Source organism: Xiphophorus hellerii, chromosome 12 (genome assembly GCF_003331165.1).
Source record: "Xiphophorus hellerii strain 12219 chromosome 12, Xiphophorus_hellerii-4.1, whole genome shotgun sequence".
Taxonomy (NCBI): Eukaryota; Metazoa; Chordata; class Actinopteri; order Cyprinodontiformes; family Poeciliidae; genus Xiphophorus; species Xiphophorus hellerii.
This window is the reverse complement of record NC_045683.1, coordinates 33,546,812-33,570,580: the sequence shown is the minus strand read 5'-3', so window position 1 is coordinate 33,570,580 and position 23,769 is coordinate 33,546,812. Positions and strand designations below refer to the sequence as shown.

The 23,769-nt window shown below is 39.2% G+C and overlaps 1 protein-coding gene across 2 annotated transcripts in view; it reads right to left on the bottom strand.

Moving 5' to 3' along the window:
• Positions 1-9,640: 9,640 nt before the first annotated feature.
• Positions 9,641-23,769, bottom strand: part of zfr (zinc finger RNA binding protein) — a 44,490-nt gene continuing 30,361 nt past the window's right edge. Inside the window, exons 15-20 of one of the 2 annotated variants that reach the window (XM_032578045.1) lie at positions 20,059-20,200; positions 18,113-18,210; positions 17,218-17,313; positions 12,995-13,106; positions 11,382-11,479; positions 9,641-10,732 (exon numbers count right to left, since the gene is read on the bottom strand). In XM_032578045.1, coding sequence (XP_032433936.1) covers positions 10,553-10,732; positions 11,382-11,479; positions 12,995-13,106; positions 17,218-17,313; positions 18,113-18,210; positions 20,059-20,200 — 726 coding nt within the window. In that variant the 3' untranslated portion in view covers positions 9,641-10,552. Of the gene's footprint in view, positions 10,733-11,381; positions 11,480-12,994; positions 13,107-17,217; positions 17,314-18,112; positions 18,211-20,058; positions 20,201-23,769 lie in introns of those variants that run through there. The other variant, XR_004341160.1, reaches the window with a different exon arrangement.

Genomic DNA, 23,769 nt, shown 5'->3' with positions numbered 1-23,769 from the left:
ATGGGAGTTCATTATTTTCTCACAATCTCTTTAACTGTGCTTAGTCCCCTCTTAATCAGCAACAAATCCTGTGCATTTGGTAATATTTACTTTTTATTTGCCTTACTTGGGGAGAACCATATATTTTAGCCACCTGAAATAATCTGCTCCCCCTACAAAGAATAGGTTATTTCAGACAGCTAAAATATTTGGTTCCCCCATAATAACTTTGGCAAATAAGAAGCCAATGTCTCCAAACTTACAGGATGAGAGGAATACACGGGTTTGTGAAAATATAATTAGATCTCATGTTATGGGGGAACAGATTATTTCAGGGAGTTAAAATATAAGGTTCCCCCCTCATAACTTTGGCAACTAAGAAGCAAATGTAACCAAAATCACAGGATTTGTTGTTGATGAAGAGAGGAATAAGCACTGTTAAACACTTGATAGTAAATTAATTTATTACCATGTTGTAGAAGGGGAATGAATTATTTCAGGTGGCTAAAATATTTTGTTTCCCCCTCATAACTTTGGCAAATAAAGAGCAAATGTCACCAAATCCATAGAAGTTGTTGTTGATGATGAAAGGAATAAACACAGTTAAAGACTTGCAGGTAAATTAATTTGTTTCCACTTTATGGAGGGGGAACAGATCATTTCAAGCAGCTGAAATATCCATTCTCTCCTCTCCTCCCACAATAACTTTGGGAAATAAAGAGCAACTGTATCCAAATTCTCAAAAATTGTTATGTGTGATAACATGGAGTATACTAGAAATTTCCTTAATCCAGTAATCTGTCATATTTTACATTAGAATGGGATTTACCAGAAAGTCTACACTCTCGTCTTTTCAGGAAGTCTTAATTTTTGTTCCCTGCTATCATCCAGTTTCAATCCTCTTATATCAGCAATGAAAAATTATAAATAGACACTACGTGTTGGAAACCTGTGTTTGGTGACTGACTTATTTGTCAGGCTTAAGTGACAAAAGTTGGAAAAAGACCGATTCTCTTGGCTTTTAAAATAACACAAAACAGCGTAAGAAGACCTCCACACAAGACCTCGTTTATATGTTTATTTTACAATTTTGTTGACATGACAACTTTGACATGATTATATGAGTTGTTTTACCGAGAAATCGATCAGAAGAGCCGTGAAAATGGTCAGATCCGCCTCTCTGGCTGCAATGCGTGCTCCCGACACAGGGGGAACAGATTTTCACAGAGGAACAGAACGCTACTACCACACCGGCCCTCAAGGACCGACTTTGGGCACCACTGGCTTAATGAGTGAAGTTTACTGGTGGTGAGCGTTAATAAAAACGACAAAATAACAGGAAAGAAACTAAAGAGGACATAGCAATAAACCAAGAGAGGATAATACTAATCAAAGAAAACTAAATGGAAATGAATGAAGAACAAAATTGAAGAATAAACTAAGAAACTAAAGTAGATACAGCGGTATGGCAAGACCTTACGAGCAATAATTAATGCAGAGAGGACAGTATGGGAAGAACAAAGAGACTATTTTCAGATAAAAGGTAGAATAATATTGTTGAAGTGCCATGTAGTTGGTTCAGACCACATCTAGTACTAAGAAGAAATATATTTTACAGACCATAACAGTAAGGACCTTATCACTTATTTCTGTTTTTAATTAGATTTTTATATATTTATTTCTTCAGTATTATTTTTCATGACAGTGTCAATGTCATGAGGCTGGTGACTCCATGACACTTTCAATTTCACTCAATAGGATTTAATTAAGAACCAGCCTTGTTCTTTGTAATTTTTGTCCAGAAAACTATTAATCTATAAATCAATAGTCAGGTCTATATAAAGATATAATCCATATTTCTATCCCATATTTGTATAGAATTAAAAGGATGTGGAACTTTTACTTTTTCACTGAAAGCTCTGGTTTGCACAGTAAATGCCATGTGGGTGAAATTTTATGGAAGATACTCTGATGTCCCATTCTCCTGAAGGCAGCACAGAGCTGCAGAACAAGAAACTCACAGAAACACTGAAGAGAAGTTATGATTGATATGTTTGCAGTTCCGTCCATGTTTTAATGTTGCAGAGCACAGTTTTTTGCAAATAGTTTAAAGTTTAACTGGTATGTGTTGTACATCTTTTATCTGGTCATTTTGTGAAAGATTTAACAACTAACATCAGAAAATGGCACAGAACAAGAATACTTTTTTTCCACTCTGATTGGCTGCTGTTAGGCCTACTGATTTTAACTTGAATGTCCATTCATTGCATTTTTCGCAGACGCCTGTAAAAATATTTTTTATTCACATGGTTTTTTTGTTCTCTGGGAAATTATTTTTGATGATAAATACAGAAACAACCATAAAAATCAAAACATCAACAATAGTGATAGTAATATTAATAATAAAATAATATTCAGTGCAAAGAAGCCTACACATTTTTTGATGGTAAGGGACCTGGATAATGGACAGGGGCTGGCCCAAAAAAGGTTGAGAAACACTGCTCCACCAGTCAAACGCAATATGATAAACTACTCGGGTAAAATTGGCCTTCCTGTGTTTACTCTGTAGATTCCAGTACAGAATGGACCATTATGTGTTATCAACCCATCGGTGAAAAAATGGCGACCTCCATGAGTGAAAAATATAACAAAAGATGTACATCTTTGAAGTAATTATGAGTTTTGGCGTATCACAAACAGCAATTTTCTAGGTAGTAGGAAAATTGCAACATATTTAGGCCAACGTGTTCAACTAATCCTGGATCCTTTTAATATCTGCAGTAGGATGCTCTTCATGTTTCATCTGTCATTAGTGGTTAGTTCCATCTTCAATGCAGTGGTGTTCTGGGCTGCTGCAATGAAGGTGAGGGACTCAAACAGACTCAACAAACTCATAAAGGATGAGTAAATGGCTCCACTGTAAGATATGGTGAGAGAGAATGTGGTCTCTCACCAGCATTCTGGTGATGAAAGGTTGATGATGGCTCAAGACAGACAGACGTTACATCTGTCTTTTCGGTTACTCGTGTGGCAGCTGAAGGAGGAACAGCTTGTCCTGCTCTCTCCCGTCTTTACTGATAACTTTGCCTGAGCTATTTTTAAAGTGACAGTTTTTATAGTTATATTCACATTTTCAACATCATAACTGGATTACTACAAACCTAAGGACTGGGGGATTTTCTTACTTTTATTTTTACCTTACTTTTCTTCATCTCCAAGTTGAACCAGAACAAAATGCCTCCGGCCGACCCCAAGGACATTAGCAGTATTATACAACGACTTCAGTCTATAGAAATGAAGATCAAACAGCTGGAGGTGAACTTTGAAATCAATGCTAACTGTGGAAATCAGACAACTCTTCCTCAAATCAACGGAGAGGCCGTACGCCTCGCATCAAGCAGCCCACCCTGGAACGCTCTGGGTACCAAGCCGAAGCAAAAGTCTTACACTTCAGATCCGATGAGGCGACTGACAGGGAGAACCCCTCACCTGGACGAATCAGCGTGGCCGGCTCTGAGCCGAAACCCACCTTCAACTTCAACACCTGCTCCACCAAAGAAAAACAAACAAGCAGCTGCAACCAAAACGGTTCCACCGACCCCACTCCCCAGGACAAAGCGACCAGCCCGAGCCTCAAAACATTCTGACTCTGTGGGAATCCCACTGAAAAACAGATTTTCTGTACTCCAGCCTGAGCCTCTGAGTGAAACCTCGCTTTCAAACATCAACAACAAGGCAAGACCAACACATCCACCCCCCAAAGCTCCAAAGGACAAAGCGACTACCAGGAAAATGAAAGGTATGCCAAAAGTGCTTATTGTTGGAGATGAGGCAGTAAATGGAATCAGTCACGTTTGCAATGCCAAGAAAACAAGAGTGATTTCTTTTCCTGGTGACACTGTATCTGATTTAACTCGTAAAGTTCTCTCTCTAACCACTGATCAGCCAGATATTGAGTCCTTAGTTGTGCATGTTGGAGCCAACGATGTGTCAAAGCAGAAATCTGAGATTCTGAAAAAGGACTTTAATATTCTACTGAACACTATGGGAAAGTTAAAAATGAAGTTATTTCTCAGTGGTCCAATTCCATCACCTCAATGGGGAGACGAAAAACACTCCAGGCTGGACATGATAAACAAATGGCTGATTAAAAGCTGCCGTGCCAGCTCAGTGACCTTCATCGATAACCTCTGGATCTATTGGCAGCGCTTTCACCTTTTTGGAAGAAGCGGACGCAATCTTAATAAACATGGGATAAAGCTACTCACTGCAAACCTTTTTCATTTTATCAACAAGGACAGCAACGTGATCATCGCTTCAGAAGAACAGGCTCAAGGATTTCTGACTAGGAAGAAACCCTCGGCTTATCAGGAACAAAAACAAGCTGATACAACATCGACTGGAGATGGAGCGACTAGTTCCCTTCCTCCTTCCCCCCTCCCTCTCTGCTCACCCACTCATTCACAGGATTCACAAGATACACATGAAGAAATGTCTTCTGGACCGGAGTTTCTTAAATTTACAGATGGAATGAATCAACAGGTTGTACTTGGGACGTCTCTCCTTAGCGGTCACGTAGCAGACCTCACTTCATTTAAGCCACCTGCCTCTAACGTCCCAGAGGATCCATCACTCTGCGTCTCTGAGGTCTGAGGCCGGGGTCCAGACTTTATCTTTACACCCTTCTTGCTCCAGAATGTGTCTGGGCCCCCGGCACTGCAGAACAGGACATTACCTGTCTGGATCACTACAAGAAAATTTACAAGAAACAGAAACATAAAATACAGCTGTTTTAATTCAGACATCAGACTGAAGAACTTTTGGCCTCCAAGTCACTAAAACTAGCTCTTTTAAATACCAGATCTCTCTGTGCTAAAGCTCTATTAATTGATGATTTCATCACTGAGCATAATATCGATGTTATGTTTCTGACATGGTTGAATGAATGACAATAATGAACCGATCGTACTAATTGAATCAGCGCCTCCTAACTACAATTTCTTCAGTGAGAATAGAAAACACAAAAAAGGAGGAGGCGTGGCTTCAATATTTAAGAATACCATAAATTGTAGTAAAATCTCTTTGGGTCTCTTCACCTCTTTTGAGTATCTTGGTATTGAGGTTAAAGGCCACAAACAAACTTTGACAGTAACTCTATACAAAACTCCAACATTTGTGGAAAATTTCTTTACTGACTTGAATGAGCTTCTATCTCTTGTATGTATTGATTATGATTGTTTAATAATTGTCAGTGATTTCAACATTCATGTTGACAACCCCCAAGACAGAGGGGCAAAAAAGCTCACTAATATTTTAGAGACTTTTGGTCTAACACAACATGTCAAACAAGCAACACACACTCAAGGACACACACTGGACCTGGTTATCAGTAAGGGTGTGAATATTTCCAATGTCTCTGTAACTGATGTCGCCCTGTCGGATCACTTCCTGTTATCTTTGAAAGTTCTTTATCTTTTAACACACTTATACAAACAGCAACCATCACAAAATGTTCTCTCACTGAAAACACAGCAGAAACTTTTAATCAAATCTACTCTTCTTCCTCACCCTTAAGCTGTAATGATGTAGATAAGTTGGTAAATGATTTTCAGTCTAAAGTCTCAGATATTATTGATTCCATTGCCCCAATTAAAATGAACGTTGTGTCTGGTAAAAAGAAATCTCCATGGAGAAATACACAAACAGTTAGATCTGCAAGACAACTCTGCCGTAGAGCAGAACGAAAATGGCGTAAAACTCAACTTCACGTTCATTATGACATCTATAAAGAAAGACTACGTAACTATCATTTAACACTAAAATATGCAAGAGAGGCTTTCTTTGCAGATGTCATAAACAAAAACATTAACAATGCTCAAGCTTTATTTGCAACAGTTGACAGAATCACAAACCCTCCTGTGACGTTACCACCTGAATTCCAATGTATTGCCGCCTGCAACCAGTTTTCCAGCTTCTTTTCAGAGAAAATTCAAAAAATCAGAGGATTAATCTGTACATCCACTATAAAGTCAGTACCAATGCTGAACCCAAACAAAACAAATACAGGAAAAATGACCCAATTCCAACTACTTAATTATAAAACCCTACAGGAAATTATAAGTCAACTAAGCTCCAGTTCCTGCTGTCTGGATGTTTTACCCTCACATTTCTTTAAGAAAGTTCCTCCTGTTATTGCTACTGATCTGGTCCAAATAGTAACTCATGGCTCTCATCAGGCGTTTTCCCCCAGGCTTTGAAAACAGCAGTAATCAAACCACTTATAAAAAAGAACAATCTGGACAAATCACCAGTGTTGTATAAAGTACTGAAATCTCAGAGTCAAGTAAAAGTATAAGTACCTCTCCAAAATATGACTTTGGTAAAAGTCCAAGTCACTGACTGAAATGTTACTTGAGTTAAAGTCTTAAAGTATCTGAAACTTCTTGTACTTAAGTATGGAAATTGCTGTAAAAATGGATGTACTCAAGTAATGTAATGAAAAGTACAAGTAAAAAGTAAAACAAGGCAAATGCAGTTTGAATGACATTTTTTATATTTTGGTAAACTTGTCAAATACACTTAAAATAATGTACACAACCAAGTGCAGGCAAAATTAAACCTGCTAATAGATATACCTGCAGGCATCATTTAGTTAAGAAAATTAGGTGCTTTACCTATAGCACAAGGTTAACTTAACCTGCTTTACAACTGAACCAGCTTCTTAGTATACCCTCCAGGACAGAAAATACAAAGTTTTTGTAAGCCTTAAGTTTTCCCTTCAAGTAAGGTCAGTGCTGAAAATGAGAAAAATAAATAGTACTGAAAATGCGGCCAACATGAAGAAAAAGAGCTGTTACGATTACTCTACTTCACAAATCAGTTCATTTATGGTCAAGATTTCACAATACAGTAGTGCCTAGTGACCAAGCTATAGTTACTGAAACAGGAGGATTATAACCATTTCATAAGACGTTACCTCGATGTGTTTCTTCAAGTTGGACGGGGAGTTTTTGTAAGATAGAATTTCCACATCTTCAGGCAGGAATAACATACACTGCATGCGGTACGACGAATCTTTAACACCCACGAAAGAGTGTATTGTCTTTAAATAAGGCCATGGGCTCTCATCACCAGCTGGTGGTTCCCCTGGAGCCGTGTCCGACGTAGTTGCAGTCGTTGTGGTCTCCGTCTCCTCCTCCATGTGGCTGCTGCTGATTGCGAGACTTGCTTTGTGTTTAATGGGAGAAGCGAAACAGGTGTATCCTATTGGTGGTGATGAACAAGCCCAGGCAAGTAGGCTACCGACTTTGTTCGGTAGCCTACTTGCTACTTGCTAATCAGTAGGTGGGGTCAAAACACTTGCGTTTCTCTCTCTCGCTTTTTTGTAACGAGTAACTAAACCACACATTGAAAATGTATCGGAGTAAAAGTACGCAATTAAGTTCGGAAATATAGTGAAGTAAAAGTGAAAGTTATCAAAAATTTTCATACTCGAGGAAAGTATGAAGTACTCCAAAATATACTTAAGTAAAGTAGTGAAGTATTTTTACTTCGTTACTATACAACACTGCAAATCACTACTGTAGAACTACAGGCCGATCTCCAACCTCCCATTCATCAGCAAAGTTATTGAAAAAGCTGTGTCTAAACAATTAAATAGCTTCCTAACTATAACCAACCGCTTTGACTCCTTCCAGTCTGGTTTTCGTGCTCACCACAGCACAGAGACTGGCCTAGTCAAAGTGTTCAATGACATCCATATAAATACAGACTGTGGGAGAACCACAGTGCTGGTTCTGTTGGACCTCAGTGCAGCTTTTGACACTGTTGACCATGACATATTACTGAATCTACTGGAGAGTTGGGTCGGACTCTCCGGTCCAGTGCTTAACTGGTTTGAATCCTACATAAAGAACAAGGATTTCTTTGTTTCAATTGGAAACTTCTCATCAAAGAGGTCAAAGGTCACATGTGGGGTACCCCAAGGTTCAATCCTAGCTCAGGTTATAACAGAAAATAATATTAGCTACCATAACTATGCAGATGACACACAGCTCTACATTACGATGTCACCAGGTGACCTTTGACCCCATCCAATCACTGAACAGATGCTTAGAGCAGATAAATGTGTGGATGTGCCAAAACTTTCTCCAGCTGAACAGAAACAAAACTGAAGTTATTATTTTTGGACCTAAGGAGGAACGATCTAGAGTTATAGATCTAGAGTCAATGCACAGCTTCAGTTATTACAACTGAAAACCAGCGATCAGGCCCGAAACCTGGGAGTAGTGATGGACTCTGACCTGAACCTCCAGAGCCACATAAAGACAGTTACAAAGTCGGCCTTCTATCACCTGAAGAACATTTCCAGGATTAAAGGACTAATGTCTCAGCCAGATCTAGAGAAACTCATCCATGCGTTCATCTTCAGTCGTATTGATTATTGCAACAGCATCTTCACAGGTCTGTCCAACAAATCAAACAGCTGCGGCTGATCCAGAATGCTGCTGCTCGCGTTCTCACTAAAACCAGGAAGATAGAGCACATAACACCAGTTTTAAAGTCCCTCCACTGGCTCCCTGTAGCTCAAAGAATAGACTTTAAAATACTGATAGTTTACAAATCACTGAACGGCTTAGCACCACAATACATTAAAGATCTGCTGTTGTTGTATCAACCTTCCAGACCTCTCAGGTTCTGGTTCTGGTCTGCTCTGCATCCCCAGAACCAGAACCAAACGAGGAGAAGCAGCTTTCAGCATCTATGCACCACAAATTTGGAACAAACTTCCAGAAAACTGTAAAACAGCTGAAACACTGACTTCTTTTAAATCTCAACAACAACCCACCTGTTTAGAATTGTATTTGAAATGTAATCAATTACAAATTTACTGATGGAACTTGACTTAATGCTGTGTTTTGATTATTGATTCTATGTTGCATTGTGTTTCTGTGTTTGTAATGATGTAAAGCACTTTGAAATGCCTTGCTGCTGAAATGTGCTACACAAATAAAATTTGATTGATTGATTTCATCCCCTCTATAGCGTGGTTGACAGCCTGAGGAGCAGATAGAGCCAAAGATTACTGCAGCCCAGATGTGCTAAAGAATGCTACAGCAAGTCTTTTCTGCCCAAGGATGAGAAACAGATCAGTTCTACACTGTATTAATGTTGAGTGAAGCAGAAAAGATTGAGCTTTTCATATTAGGATATTTTAGCTGCAGATGGAACCTTTCCTAAAATGATCAAGAGTTCACTAAAGGAATGCTATTAGGCAATAAAATATTACTTGAATTTTCTGCTGTCACGTCACTGACTTGATGCAATCTGTTGGGTTTCCCTAGGAACTTTTTAAAATACTTTGAATAGCTGAGCTTATCGTACTATGTAATAACTAGAATTAACTGTAATGTAAACGTGATTTAACAAAAAAAAATTCATTTGTATTTTTTCATGCATTTCTAATATTGTATAAAAAGCTCAATAGGTTAAATAAAACATCTGGAGAATAAGCCAATTTTGTGTCCACTTATTTACTAAAATAATCAGTTAGCCCAAGTTGCATTAGGCCAGTAACCCTCAACACCTGAACCCCCTTTATATGATTATTCAAAAATGAAAACTAGAAAAGGAAACAAGAAAAAATAGCTTATTACAAATATTCAACCATCTAAAAATGCTTTTATTCTGCCACTTGAACTGGGGTGCAGAACAAGATACAGCAAACATTCACAAAAGAAGCCATGATGGAGGGAATTTACATCATCACTGCTTCCACAACCAGTCATGCGCTCTAGTCATATTTCTTGCCTTGAAATAATTCAGCTTCTAACAATTGACAGGCAAGCCATTAATGTTGCATTTAACTAAAAACCTAATATAAAAACAGACAGTATAGGATGTGAAATGTTCATTCCTTTAAGAAAAGAAAAATCTCAAAATTAAAGCTATTTTTTTCTATTAATAGATTAGAAATACTCTCAGATACATATGCAAAAATGAAACAATTCCACTAACTACAAAGATAAATGAAGAGCTAAAATTCTGGTATGCACTGCTTTGTTGGTACTTTTAAGTGATGTTAAGCACCAAAACGTAACAAGACCACAGCATTAAACAACACTTGCATTTTAGATGAGTTATTCATGTAGAAAAACTTTCAGTTGGCCCATCTGCGTCACAATAGCAACAACACAAAGCTCTGGATAGAACTATACAGATGAATGAAGTCATTGACAGTCAGTACTCCTCTAAGCTGATGGTCCAAACGTGGATACAGTGATCCTCTGAGCTTCGGCTCATGTAGTCAGACAGGTGAGGTGAGAGCAGTAGAGCTACTGTCCTTCAATGTTTCTACACAACAAGCACAGCAGCTCGTTTACTTTGCCAAGCACCAGCATTCTGAAAATCTACAACTAAAAGAACACGGAGCTCAACGTTTGTGTTTGTAATACAGAGTTCGGTTCAGATACACTGCTTTGTAGGGAGAAAAAAAAACAGCACACACGAAACAGGCGAACAACAGTTTAAGGACATTTTTCTAGGGTTTCCCTTAAGTGACAACAGAAAAACTTTAATTATCAAAATCTTTTTTGTCTTTTTTGCCTTCCCCTTCAAAGCTGTCTGTTCCATCACTGTTGTCATGACGGCGTTTCCGGCTGTTGCGAACGTTGAAGCGAGGGTTCATCTGCGGTAAGGGATCCATACCCAGAACTTTGTGAATTTGACGGAACGCCAGAAGCCTCAGAGCAAACTGCAAAACAATGACAATGTGTTCAAACAAACATCGCTCCATCAGGGTTTGGAAAGAGAGACGACAAGTCAAAGTAAAACAGAATGGTGGAGTTAATGTGTTTTAGGTCTGACCTGAGGCCTGTGCTAAAGTTTAAGGATGTTGGTTCACTTATTTACTTCTGAGTAAAGTGAAGTTGATTGTTTCTGTTTTCAAATACTACTGCAGCTTTAGATTACTGAACTCCTCCAGCAGGTAAAATCAAAATGGAGGCTTCCAAGGAGGTGTAGTCTTACTGTTACATAAACATTTCAGAACTTCTCTAAATCAGTGACTTCTAACAATCTAATTTACAGCAGAACTGATTCTTTCAAGTGAAAATTTATTAAAGAGGAACAGGGATTTGTGTTGGAATGTGGTAAAAATACCTAACTTTGCTTCAATCAGTCCATCTCGTATCAGTTGCAAAAAAGGGACAACCTGTCATTTGGAATGAATTAAATCATTTATAAATCCCTGGTATTTCAGATGTGCTGAAATTAGAGCAGCTCATTATGGCCAAAACTTGAATCGATTGTCATTATTTAGTATAAGTATTTACAATTGTATGATAAAAATGGATTTTCAAAGAGCCAAATGTCTGAAGCAAACTATCAGAATGAGTGTATACCTGAGCGCTGGAGGTTATGTCCTCTCTCTGCTGCTCTCCCATGGCAGTGAGGGTATCCACAGGCTTCTTCTCACACGGATCCAACAACCCTGGTCCACCTGCACAGGGAAACAAAACCAGTTGTGTTGACGCGTGGAATCCCACATTAATGAGCGCGAGGTCAATAAAACTCCAACTGGACCGGTCCTTTTTGTTAACATGCCCATTGTGCATAGTAGCAGCTAGGGATGTGCGATGTGGCATAAAATTCATATTGCAATAGGAATGTGCAATATACCCAGTATATGGTAGAAACAATAGAAATTGTTCCTACAACCGAGATCTTCAGTCTACCGGCTAAAAGCGGTAATTCTTGTTGACGTAACCACCCGGCACCAAAACAGAGCAAGCAGGAAGCAGTGTGACAGAGCGTAAAGCAAGAGCTCGTTAAAAAAGTAGGTGCAAAAACGTTAATTATCTGGACATGGTTCGAGTTTAACCTCCCATGATCCTAGCATGACGCTCAGGAGGAGCATGGCAGATGTCACTGTCAGACAGTGGGGAAGTGACGGGGAAAAGCACACGCAAGGTCAGTGGGACCCCGTCACGATGCGCACAGAGTAAAGCTAGTTGAGTCCAATGCAGTTCTTGCAGTCTTAGCACGATGCTCAGGAGGAGCACAGCAAATACCACAATCAGACAACGAGGATGCACCGTGGGTTGGGGTGAAACCACAAAGACAAAAAACAACTTGTAAAAGCACACAGTATGATCCTGCTGGACAGTGCACAGAGTAAAACAGTTGTGGGGTCTAAATCACCCCATCACTTAAAACAGTGGGAGGGTTGACCAGTCAGACCAGGAGCAGAGAAATGTAATCTGTCTGTGGAATGGAGGAAATCTCAATGGTGACTACCTGGTTAAATCAAAGTTTAATAAATAAATGAAAAATAAACACAACAACTTTAATGTAATGGATGCCTGCATCAAATCCTGCCTTGTCCGACCGTGACATCTGCCATTTTTCCTGAGCATTGCTATAAGGCTGCAGGAGGTGGGAGGCTTAAGAAATGGGGTCCACTGGACTCAGAGAGCTATACCCCATGTGCGTCCCAGCAGAGGTCATGCTGATCCCGTGTTGGACGTTTTCCCCTCGGTTTCCCGTTGTCTGACAGTGATACATGCTGCCGCGCTAAGACTGCGTTAGACCTGATGCAGGTCCAGATAATTGATGTTTTTGGACCTGCCTTTTTAGTGAATTCTTCCCCTTGCGCTCTTTGCCCAGCCCTCCAGCTGGCTCTGTTTTGACGTAGGAAAAGCATTACCGCGGTTAGTTGTTTACACTGCAGATCTCTAACATAGGCCAAATTTCTGTATTTCTACCGTATATCGTACATCACGCATTCCTAGTAGCAGTTGACTGGATAAGATAAAAATGAATCAAAGCTGATCAGTAAAATTGTTCTCCAATATGCATGTTGTTTTAATTAACAAGAATTTTCTCTGAAATGTTCCTCCTCGCTTGACTCCCACATGAAAAACACTAGTCGTCACGTCACAAAACCATGGTTTTGTGACGTGACGACTTTAGTTTTGTGAGACAGAACTGCAGAAAACATTCAAAGACATCTCACCAGGAAGTAAAATTCCAGAAGAAATGCATTCAAAGACACGTCTCAGTGCATCACCGGGGCTGAGAGGGGCAGAGGCGCTGTTAATGGCCTTCTCAACCAGCAGCTCCATTGCCTGCGTGAAGACAACAATAAAAACATCTTATGGGATTGGAAAGAGAATGTGTGTTTGGTGGAAAAATAAAAATAAAATAAAACATCCCACTTCCAGCATGGTCTGGGCTTTCTCCCTGTGGTGAACGCTCCTCCCACCACCACATCGTGTTAGTATTTTTCTTTATATTAGTTACAGTTTATATGTTTAAGTTTATTTCATTTAGACATATATTTTCTAATGGGTGCACACTTAAGTTAATGTCTGTCTGAATGGTTTATTTACACTTGTTTTTTGTTTGAGGTGCTGCTGATGCAAACCAGCTGGAGGAGGAAACCTGGAGCATGCCATTTGTTTTTTGAAAGACTGAAGGGGGAGACTTTGTTGTTTCAAGTTGTTTTTAATTAGTTAATTTTGTCACTTAAATATTCACTTATTATTGTTTCTGCTAAGTAAAAGTTAGTTTTGCTTTATTTGTTTCATAGAATGCTTTAGTTAATTTTGTATTTATTTGTTCTTTTGTTATGTCGTGCCTCCCTCATGTGGTAGATTTAGATTACTCCACCCCTATTTAAGCCTTTTGTTCTTTGTTTGCAGGTCAGTTTTGTTTGTGTTCAGTTAGAGTTCAGTTGACCTCAGTTAAATTGGGCCCAAAATTGTTATTTATTCTTTGACTTATTTTTTGCATTAATTCTTCATGTTTTGCTTGTTATTTTTGGAATAATTAAATTGAACTTTTTCTACTTTTTGTCCTTGTTTGAGTCTGGTCCCTTACACTCCCCTTGACTTGGATTGTCTCTGGTCAATTTTTGAACGGGCCAATCAGCGAATAGAAGGAGAAGTTGTGAACAATGACTGATTTTCTACACCGTTTTAGAATTGTAGTCTGCCTGTAATTTTAGCAATGGCAGTGGAGGAAGTGAATAAAGCTCTTCAGTCTGTGTTGGGTTACAATATATAATTAACTGCCATCTCGTTCAGATTTGCTCTTCTCTCTTTGCAGTGGGAGACGGTTGTTTACAGCACAGGCAACTTCCAGTAAGATTCATACCGTCGAACTGGCGCATTACATCTGTCACGGGCAAATATTAGCAATTGGGTAAAATTTAAAACTTCAACACTGTTAATCCTCCAGGATGCATCGTTTTTCAATAACCGTAGAGCCAATAGAGTCTGGATGAAAGAAATCACGTAGGACGAGGGGCTGTATTTTTTTAAGCCCCACTTTTGACTGAGAAGTCCTTTCCAATTACAGGTACATCTCCAATCAGCCCTTCTTATCCAGAAACAGTTGCAATCCACCTTCAAAATTATCTTAACCTTAGTAATGGTTCAGTCCTATTTCCATCCCACTCACAGCACAGAGACTACCTGATGTCATCTGATGTTGACTCTCTCTCCATCCTGATTCTCCTGGACTTATGGGCTGCATTTCACAGTCAACTCAACCGGCTTCACTTCACCACTGGCTGCACCGACACTGCTCTCTGTTAGTTCCAGTCTTACCTACAGACCTCAGCGGGGAGTGGGATGCTTTTATATCAGCCAAATCAACAGAAATCTTTTAGAAACATGTGGCACACGTGTTTGAGGTATCCGAGTGAAGTAAAGCCGTACCGTTTTAAACAAATAAGCAACTGCTTAGACACTGTTTGACCAAAGGGACCAGTACTAAGACGTTGGTTTTAGGCAAAATAAGGTAGAACTAGGCCTGTCACGATAGCAAATTTTGCTGAACGATAAATTGTCTCAAAAATTATTGCGATAAACGATAATATTGTTTGAAGACCTTTTTACACTGATTTAATGGAAATGATGTAATAATGCATGCGATTTCTTGCCAAAGTTAGATACACTTTATTTTCAAAAGAACACTAAACACTGGAACTGATAAACAAAATAAACAAAACAACCAAAAACAAAAATAAAATGGATTCTCAGTCTCCATTAACAAAAAACTCACTTGAAAAAAAAAACTAAACAACATAAAGCCAAAGTGGAAATAAATACTGCATTCAATCAAAGGAGTGCAGATTATGAAGTCTGTATATTATGTTGCCCTTCAGTAATAATTAGATTTAAATAGAGAAGATGGGCACATCGACTACCTGATGCAATAGTTCACACTACATGATTTTTTGCTCCTATTTTTCCCCTTACAACAATCTTAAAACGTTGGTCTTTCTAAGATTGTGTGGTGTGTTATGGTAGATTGTCGTTCCCACTCCGATCCAAATCAGGGGTTTTTCCCGACTGAGAGAGTTAACGCAGCCTGTTGAATGTGACAGGTAGCCAATCAGAAAGCGCGGATTCTCCTCCGTGTTTTCTGAGGGGAAATTACGTCGGGGAATCCCAAACAGCTGACACGAAGCAACCTGAAGTCCAGCGGACATTGGAGATGATATGTGGAAACAACATTAATGTTTATTCAACATGCAAAGAATATAGAAATGACAAGGGGAGGAGTTGGAGAGAAATTGCTACCGCAGTTGATAAACCCGGTAACTTTTCAGCTGTTCTTCGTTAACGTGACATAAATAGGTTATAATGATTTTCATTCAGTCAGGACTTTACGCTGACACTAGCCACATGCATTGCAGGTAGATTGTAGTAAAGCATTGATTAATGCCTGGTTTTAAAATTAGTTCACTGGACTTGTAGCCATTATTTTGTGCCCATTGTTGGACACCACATGGCAGGAACGAACCCGATTGAACAGTTATACATAGGATTTCTGTCGGGTAATGTGTGGTCTGTCAGGTTTTGAAAATGGGCCGACAATCGGCCGACAGCTCTAAGATCCTGTCGTCTGCGCTGGGCTTTACACTAAGGAAATGAGGAAGGGAGGAGTCAGTGGAGAGCACCGGAGTTGAGCCTTTTTTCATTTGGTGTCATCAACAGAAACAGAAAAAGGCCGGGAGAGACGATAATGCCAATAATTAAAATGACGTCGATAGTTTTAATTTATCGTACGATTAATTGATTTATCGTTTATCGCGACAGGCCTAGGTAGAACTAAATAAATTTACACAAGAAAATGTCAAAAATTGCACAGAAACAAGGTTAAAACTCAAAATAACCTATTGTCACTTTGACCAGCGGAGGCTCAGCATTTTAGGAAGGAGGCGTGACAACAAAATGCAGCCGAGACGGATTTATTTGGAGCTGCAGGTCACATTTGAACCGACACCCATTTCATAGTGAGATAGAGAAGCTAGTTTTTATGAATTGAGCAATTTCACCACTTGTACCAAGTAAACAAAACAACAAACACACATTTACACAAACATATCACAAAATAATAAATGGTACTAACAAATATTTACATGGATGCAAATCATTAGAACTAAACTAAGATCAATCCAAAAAAAATTTTAACTTAATATAACTCCTCATAGTATTAATCCTCTTAATTGAAAATGGTATGCGCCAGAAGCTTTTTAGCAGCACCTAGAACTTTTGCTGCTCCACCCTGCTGAAGAGACACACCTGAAAATAAGACTCAATCAATTAACCTCAAACTGAAAAACTGACATTCTGTACAGGGACACATTCTCCCTGTACAGGAAGGATGGTCAGTCCCTCTGCCTGAAAGAATGTTTAACTAAATGTCACACCATAACTGAAATAAAGAACTGAAACAAAAAGCATTTGTTCTGTAAATAAATTAAACACAATATCAATAATCATTTATTAGAGATGGAACCTCTGGTCTCCATCACACCTATTTAGACAGTTTATCAGCAAAAAAAAGTTAATTTGGTGGTTAGTTACACTTTAAACTAGAAGAAAATGCAATAGTGATTTTAATATGACCAAGAGCAAATAAGACTGGAGAATATTTTCAATACTAATGTTATATTATTATCATGATAAATGTTAATTGGGGAAAAATGCAATATACAGGACAAAAACAAAGGCAACATAAAGAGTGTCCATAAAGTGAAATCTGAATATTTAAGCCATTTTAAGCTATATTTATTAGCAAAACCTACTGGGGCCTTCAGATGCTGAGTTATGATAATGAAGAAAAGCAAAGATAAACTACAAACTAGAGAGAAAAAAAAACAAACAGTTACTCATTAAGTTAATTTAATGAGTTAATCGCCAATCAGCATTATTGTGAACTTACCCATCCTGGGAAAGGTGACCATGTGGGGACTCGCTGACAGAGGTCTCTCAGGATCCGGATGATGATCACGCAGGACTGAAGACCATTGGCTCTAGCCTTTTGAGGCAATACAGTTAGGTTTATGGCGTGACAAAGATTGATAAGAGATAAATGGACCAAACAAGTGATTCAGTTACATTATAGAGGTCCAATCACTACTGTGCATAATGGAAGCTTTAATACAGTTTGATGTGTTTAAGCCAAACATTTGCATTTAGCTGCCATTCCCAGTAGTCTTGTACCTCACAGTTAGTAAAGGAGTTGTGAGTTTACAAGATGCACAAGAATTAGGACTTTTCTTGCCATCTTCTAAACCCTGACCCCATACTGATTGTAGTTTCTCACAAACAGGGACTGAGAAGTACAACAGTCCACCTGATAGAAAAGTATAGGGACTGAAAGAGGCAAAGAAATCAGAGTTCCTTTGCCCATGTTTTTTGCTCAGGTAGCAAAATCACAGGAAAGTACTCAGATGTTCCCTTTTCTCTCAATCCCTATTCTATAAAAAGTTAAGAATGAAAATACAAACGTTGGACATAAAGGCATTTGTGCAAGTTATTTTGCAGCCTTATGGAATTTCATGTAGTAGTCGAAAAATGCTGAAAATAATACAAGGATGCCAATTCAATGAGTTTATTAAAGTTTTATATGAAGGATTCAGATAGGCTGAGATTTATAATATATACAAAGGACATAAATCAGATTATCAGAGTGGCATCCTTGAATATACATTTTTTTTCTTGGTTCAAATATGAACTGTCCTGTTTATTAAAAAAAAAAAAAAAAGGTTTTAAAACTCAATTTAAAAAATACATCTCATAAGGCTACAATGAGAAAGTAAAATGATGTTCCGAACCTGGAACCACTTAGCGTGGCGCAGAGCAGCCAGAGCGTCAAGGCATTTTTGCCTGTCCAAGACGTCCGCTGGGTCTTTCACCATACCCGAGGTTACATCTAAAAATGGATTTCAAGTGTCAAAACGATGATGAGGAATGGGTGTTTGACCAGGTCAGCGAGGCTGGCATAGAACAAACACATTGCCACACATACCAATGTTTCTTTCTAACAAAACTTTATACTTATTCTGCGCTTAGTAATTAACAAAATAAATACAGTCTGACAAAAAATGACCCTGCTGAGGAAAGAAGCTGATGCAGCTGGCTGTGTACTTAAACTAATTTTCAAATGGGTATGAATTTACGGATTCAACAGACTCACTTATGTGTTTAGTAAAAAACTTGAGAGTTTTGAATAAGAACTATTTAGGCCAAAACCATTTTATCAGGTAAAAATCTGAAACTTCAATAAAACTTTTTTTCTGTGGATAGTATTTATTCACAGTAAGGTTTGAATGTCTACCAATCAGTCATATGAACTAAAAAATTTAACAGCAAGAAAGTGCTAAGAAGAAATGACCTGATAAAAAGTGGCATAGGAATAGCAGGTGTGGCAAAGTTTTTGGGATGTGAGAAAACCTTGGTCAAAAATCCTTCCGAGACTGTTGGGCCATATGGGATTCACTAGTGGGACACAATCCTCTGAGGGTGGGTGTGGTGTGTGTATGAAGGGTAATTCAATATTATGCAAAACTGTGTATAACTACAAATTTTAAAAAAGGAGGAAGCAATGGTTGCCAAAGAAGAACAAATGACGATTAGCCAAAAACAAAGGGGTTAGATATCACTGCATGCATACCTAACATCAGTAGGCTGGAATAAGATCTGAGCGGTCATTAAAGCTTGTGCTCCGATGCAACCATAGATTCCTCTACAGAAACCTTCTTTCCTGAACTTTGTACAATACTCCCCTAAGAATAACGAAAAACAATCAATTTTCCACTCCTTGGCTTGATCATTTTCTCTATTTGAATTGAATTATCAGTGTTAAGATCATTTATCCTCATCTTTTATTGCCAGTTGAAACTAAAATGGCAAAGAGTTGTCATAAAGAGGAATCAATCTCAAATTTGAGTGTTTTTAATAAAAGAGGTCAACTCAGGGGAGCACTTCAGAACAGGGGACGTAAGCATGGTGAACCATTCACCAGCACACAAAAAGAAGATTTGTTTCCTGTGGGAAAATTACATCAATTTCCTCTGCTCTTACACAATTCCAGTTTCACTGAAGCATTTAAACAAATTCAGCTTGTCTACTTCTTTCTCAGGAAATGATTCTCTTAAACTGATCTCAAACAAAATATAGGGAAAAGATGTAATCATGTCTTCCATTGAGTATAGCCAACAATACACATGGAAACAATCCCCTGAAACACAGGAAACAAAATAGAATCTCACCTTGGAATAACTAGACTCAAAACAAGGCAAACACTGATCATGCTTTGTTCCAAGGATAAAAGAAAGCATTTGAGAGGTAGGAATCACAGAGCAGAAGATGGAAGAGCAACACTGCTGGCACTTTCCTCTATTTCATTTGAAAAACAATCTAATGTGACCCATAAAACCACAATGGGATTACAGGTAAACTAACCAAGTTATGGATCTCTCAGAGGCTCTTAGCTTCAGACCAGTAATAGAGGTCATGCATGTCATTGAAAAAACATATCTGTTTAAAGAACAAAGAGGGAAAACAAGATATTCTGCAAACCCCAGAGAAGAATCTCACAATCCAAATGAAAAAAAAATCTATAGAAAGATGGAAATTGATCCAACATGTGAATCTTTGAGTAGTGCCAGCAGAACAATGCTCTTTGGGAATATCAACCAACATACTGAAACTGTTTGCATAGAGAGAACAGAAAGACAAGAAAAAAGTGCAATGGGAAGGCTGTAATGCGTTTCCCAACCTCCTTCCCGGCCCGGCTCCTCTCTGATGACCGGTGAAGTTAAAGTGATTGTCACTTGCATCTTCGGCTCAATGCAAGATGTTAGGATGATAGCCGCTTCCTCCATCGATCCCTTGACCTCATATTTGTCTGGTGTTACTAGCTGCAGGGACAAAGAGAAAAGTGTAGACATAAACAGATACTAAATGGACAAAAAAAATCAATTTTACCTTCCAGCCAGCTGGTTTTGCTCCATATTATAGCATATCATATTCATATTTAGTTTCACTGTGTTTGTGGTAACCAGTGGTTATGACTGTATGTGGTGCTGGGGTTCAATTCTCAGCTTGATCGGTGGGACAGGTAACTGTCCATCTAACTTTGGGTCTGTGAACACACAACAGCTAAGCAGCCAGTTTGTGATCATAGGAGCCAGGGTTTACATCTACTTCAGGCAATGTCTGCAAAGACCCTGAAGTTCAAATGGTGCAAATAGTATTAATTAAAACCATTAATACCCCCGTTTTGATTGACACTGCATTCGACCAATAATGTTATGAAATGGCTTTTTCCAAGCCAATAATGCCGAGAGAGCGACTTGAGCTCATTTTGACATGCCTGTATTCTTTCTGGAATATTTCTGACTGGTCAACTTGGAGACTAAATCTAAAGCCACTGATGTGTAGCCAACACGTGTCCTGTCTTAAGAATACAAAGCATTTTGGGGTTTGTTTTGACATGAATCCACCGGCTGCATGCATAAACACGCGTAATGTGTGCACCTTTGCTGCGTCAAAGTCAGGCTCTGCGCCATCATGCGTAACTGTGTTTATAGGACGTTTTCTCACCAACAGAGAGCCACGGAGAGACATGTTGTCAGAAAGTGTCAAAACCGGATGCATTTCTTCACCGTTCCGTACCGTTGAGTGCTCGAAGTGGGGGAGGGGGCAGACAGTGTATTGCAAGAAGGGGGAGGAGGTCTGACTGTACGCTAACCTTCTCTGCCCCCCCAGATATGCTATATTATTTATATAATTATAAGTAATTTCCACTATCAGTAATGTTGTGTCTACCAGAGGATTCCTCTGGTCATTATCTTTCATTAGAGCCTCATTGATGACTGTATGTTGAAGCAGTGAGGAGTTACAGTCACTTGAAGTTTGTATATCAGATGTTGTCCAAGTGTGACATCTGGAGACTCCAAATGGAGACTCCAAATGGCACACTTGGACAACACCTGTACATCCTCAAAAATAAACATGTCAAAAATGACATTTCTTTTTTGTGCTACTTTGATTAGTCTTGAAATCCATGAGCAGAATACTTTATTCTACAGATTTATTGTATTTTCCAGTCCATACATTCAACACTCAATGTGCATTTACAAGAAATAAAAATGAAAAATCTGGGTGAAGCAAAATTTTTCAATTTCTTTTATATTACAATAGCTACAAACTACTTACAGTTAAAGTATTTTTGACTGCAAAAATAGAAAATTTAGCTTGTCATCTTCATAAAGAGACCAAGCTTTTGCATGTAGTCCAAATTGTTCAAGAACAGCAGCTGATTTAATTTGGGTATACCTTTCCAGGTGTTTTTGGTGATTTAGGGGTTGAAGGTTAAGGGGTTAAAAACTGCAAATCAAGACGCTCTAACCCTTACTAGAATATTGTGGAAGTCATTCAAACACTGCTGTTTTTTTTTTGTTTTTTTTTACTGTACATTTTTCTTTAAGTAGCAGTCTACCAATTGTAACCCATTCTGTCAATTATGAGCATGGAGAAAAGTATGTATTCATGATTATTCAATAAAATAAAACTTAGCCATTTCCCAAATCTACCTAGGAAATGCTTGAAATAATGGGCTAACATTTTAAATTATGAAACGCTTATCTAAATAAATAATGGGTTACCATCTTATAATGCATTTTCACATTTCTGTTACCGGTGAAGCATGACTATCCACAAAATGAAAACCTTTGCTCCCTTAATGAGAATTTTTGCGTATAAATTATTGTTCTCAACTGACAAAATATAATGAACAGCTTTTGAGTTGATTTTTTTCCATCGTTACTTTGTTTTGAATTCACAAGCAAGAAATGTTAAAAATTATATCATATTTAATTTTTACCAACCTGCATCTAGCACGAGTTGATGCTTTATAACTGGAAGATGTATTTATACATAACGGCTAAGTCCGACTACAGGAGGAGGATAGAGGGCTATCTTGACAGCAACAACAGCAGGCAGGTGTGGCAGGGAATCCAGCATCTCACCAACTACAGGACCAACCTCGCAGCTGCGGAAGGCGACGCCACGCTGGCAGAGGAGCTGAACCTCTTCTTTGCCCGCTTTGAGGTGAAGCCAACAGAGGCAGCCACACTACACCAAGCGACCCACAACACCACACTCCTGGTTGTAGAGGAGCACGAGGTAAGGCGCACACTGCGGGCTGTCAACCCAAGGAAGGCTGCTGGACCTGGACATGTCCTGAAAGACTGCGCCGATCAGCTGGCTGGAGTCTTCACCAGGATCTTCAACCAGTCCCTAGCCCTGTCTACAGTCCCATCCTGCCTGAAATCTTCCACCATAGTCCCCATACCCAAGAAACCTCACATCTCTTGCCTCAACGACTACCGGCCAGTGGCACTAACCCCTGTGGTGACGAAGTGTTTTGAAAAACTGGTCCGGGGTCACATCACAGCACTTCTCCCTCCTGGCTTTGACCACCACCAGTTCGCCTACAGAGCCAATAGATCCACAGAGGACGCTGTGATCACAGCCCTCCATGCTGCTCTGTCACATCTGGAGCAGAAGGGGAGCTATGTGCGGATGCTCTTTGTAGACTACAGCTCTGCTTTTAATACCATCCTCCCTCACAGACTGGTGGACAAATTGGGGGACCTGGGCCTCCCTCACTCCATCTGCATGTGGATTATGAGCTTCCTGACCAACCGACAGCAGAGAGTTAGGGTGGGAAAACATACATCCACTGCCCTCAGGCTTAGTACTGGCTCTCCACAGGGCTGTGTGCTGAGCCCCCTGCTCTATTGTCTGTACACATACGACTGCACTTCTGCCCACCACAGCAACACCATCATCAAGTTTGCTGATGACACCACAGTGGTGGGGCTCATCTCAGGAGGCGACGAGTCCGCCTACAGGGGTGAGGTGGAGCGGCTGTTAGTGTGGTGCAGGGAGAACTGTTAGAAAAATTATCTAAGTTCATTTACTTGTGAGTTTATTTGAAAGGTTATGTTTTCATATTATTATTTTGTGTGTTGTTTACTTGACTCCTTTTCTTCTGTGAAACATTAATAACCATTTTTAGGATGTTTGCGTGGAGCCTAGAGATGTTTGCACATTCCTGTGTTATCAGCTTCATCTGAAACTGATTAGTTGCGGTCAGCCTCATGCCCTTGTAAGGGCATGCCCACAGCAGGTTCCAGAACACCCTGTAGCAAAGGTCATTGGTCAAATTCTTTGTGTGACTATGTGAAAAAGCCCAACCTCCTTCCTTGTATTTTCTAATAACGCCAAATGCAGAGAAAGATCGGGCAGAGTTGATCCCAGACAGTGTTTGACAGCGGCTTTCCGTGTCTCGGGTCCACTCTCCTGTTCTGCAGAAAAGTAAATTGTGCCTCTGGTTGATTCTTTGCAGGTTAGGAATTAAAATAAACCTATCAAGAACAATCTGCTCCTCAACAACTCAAGACAAAAGAACTCATAATAG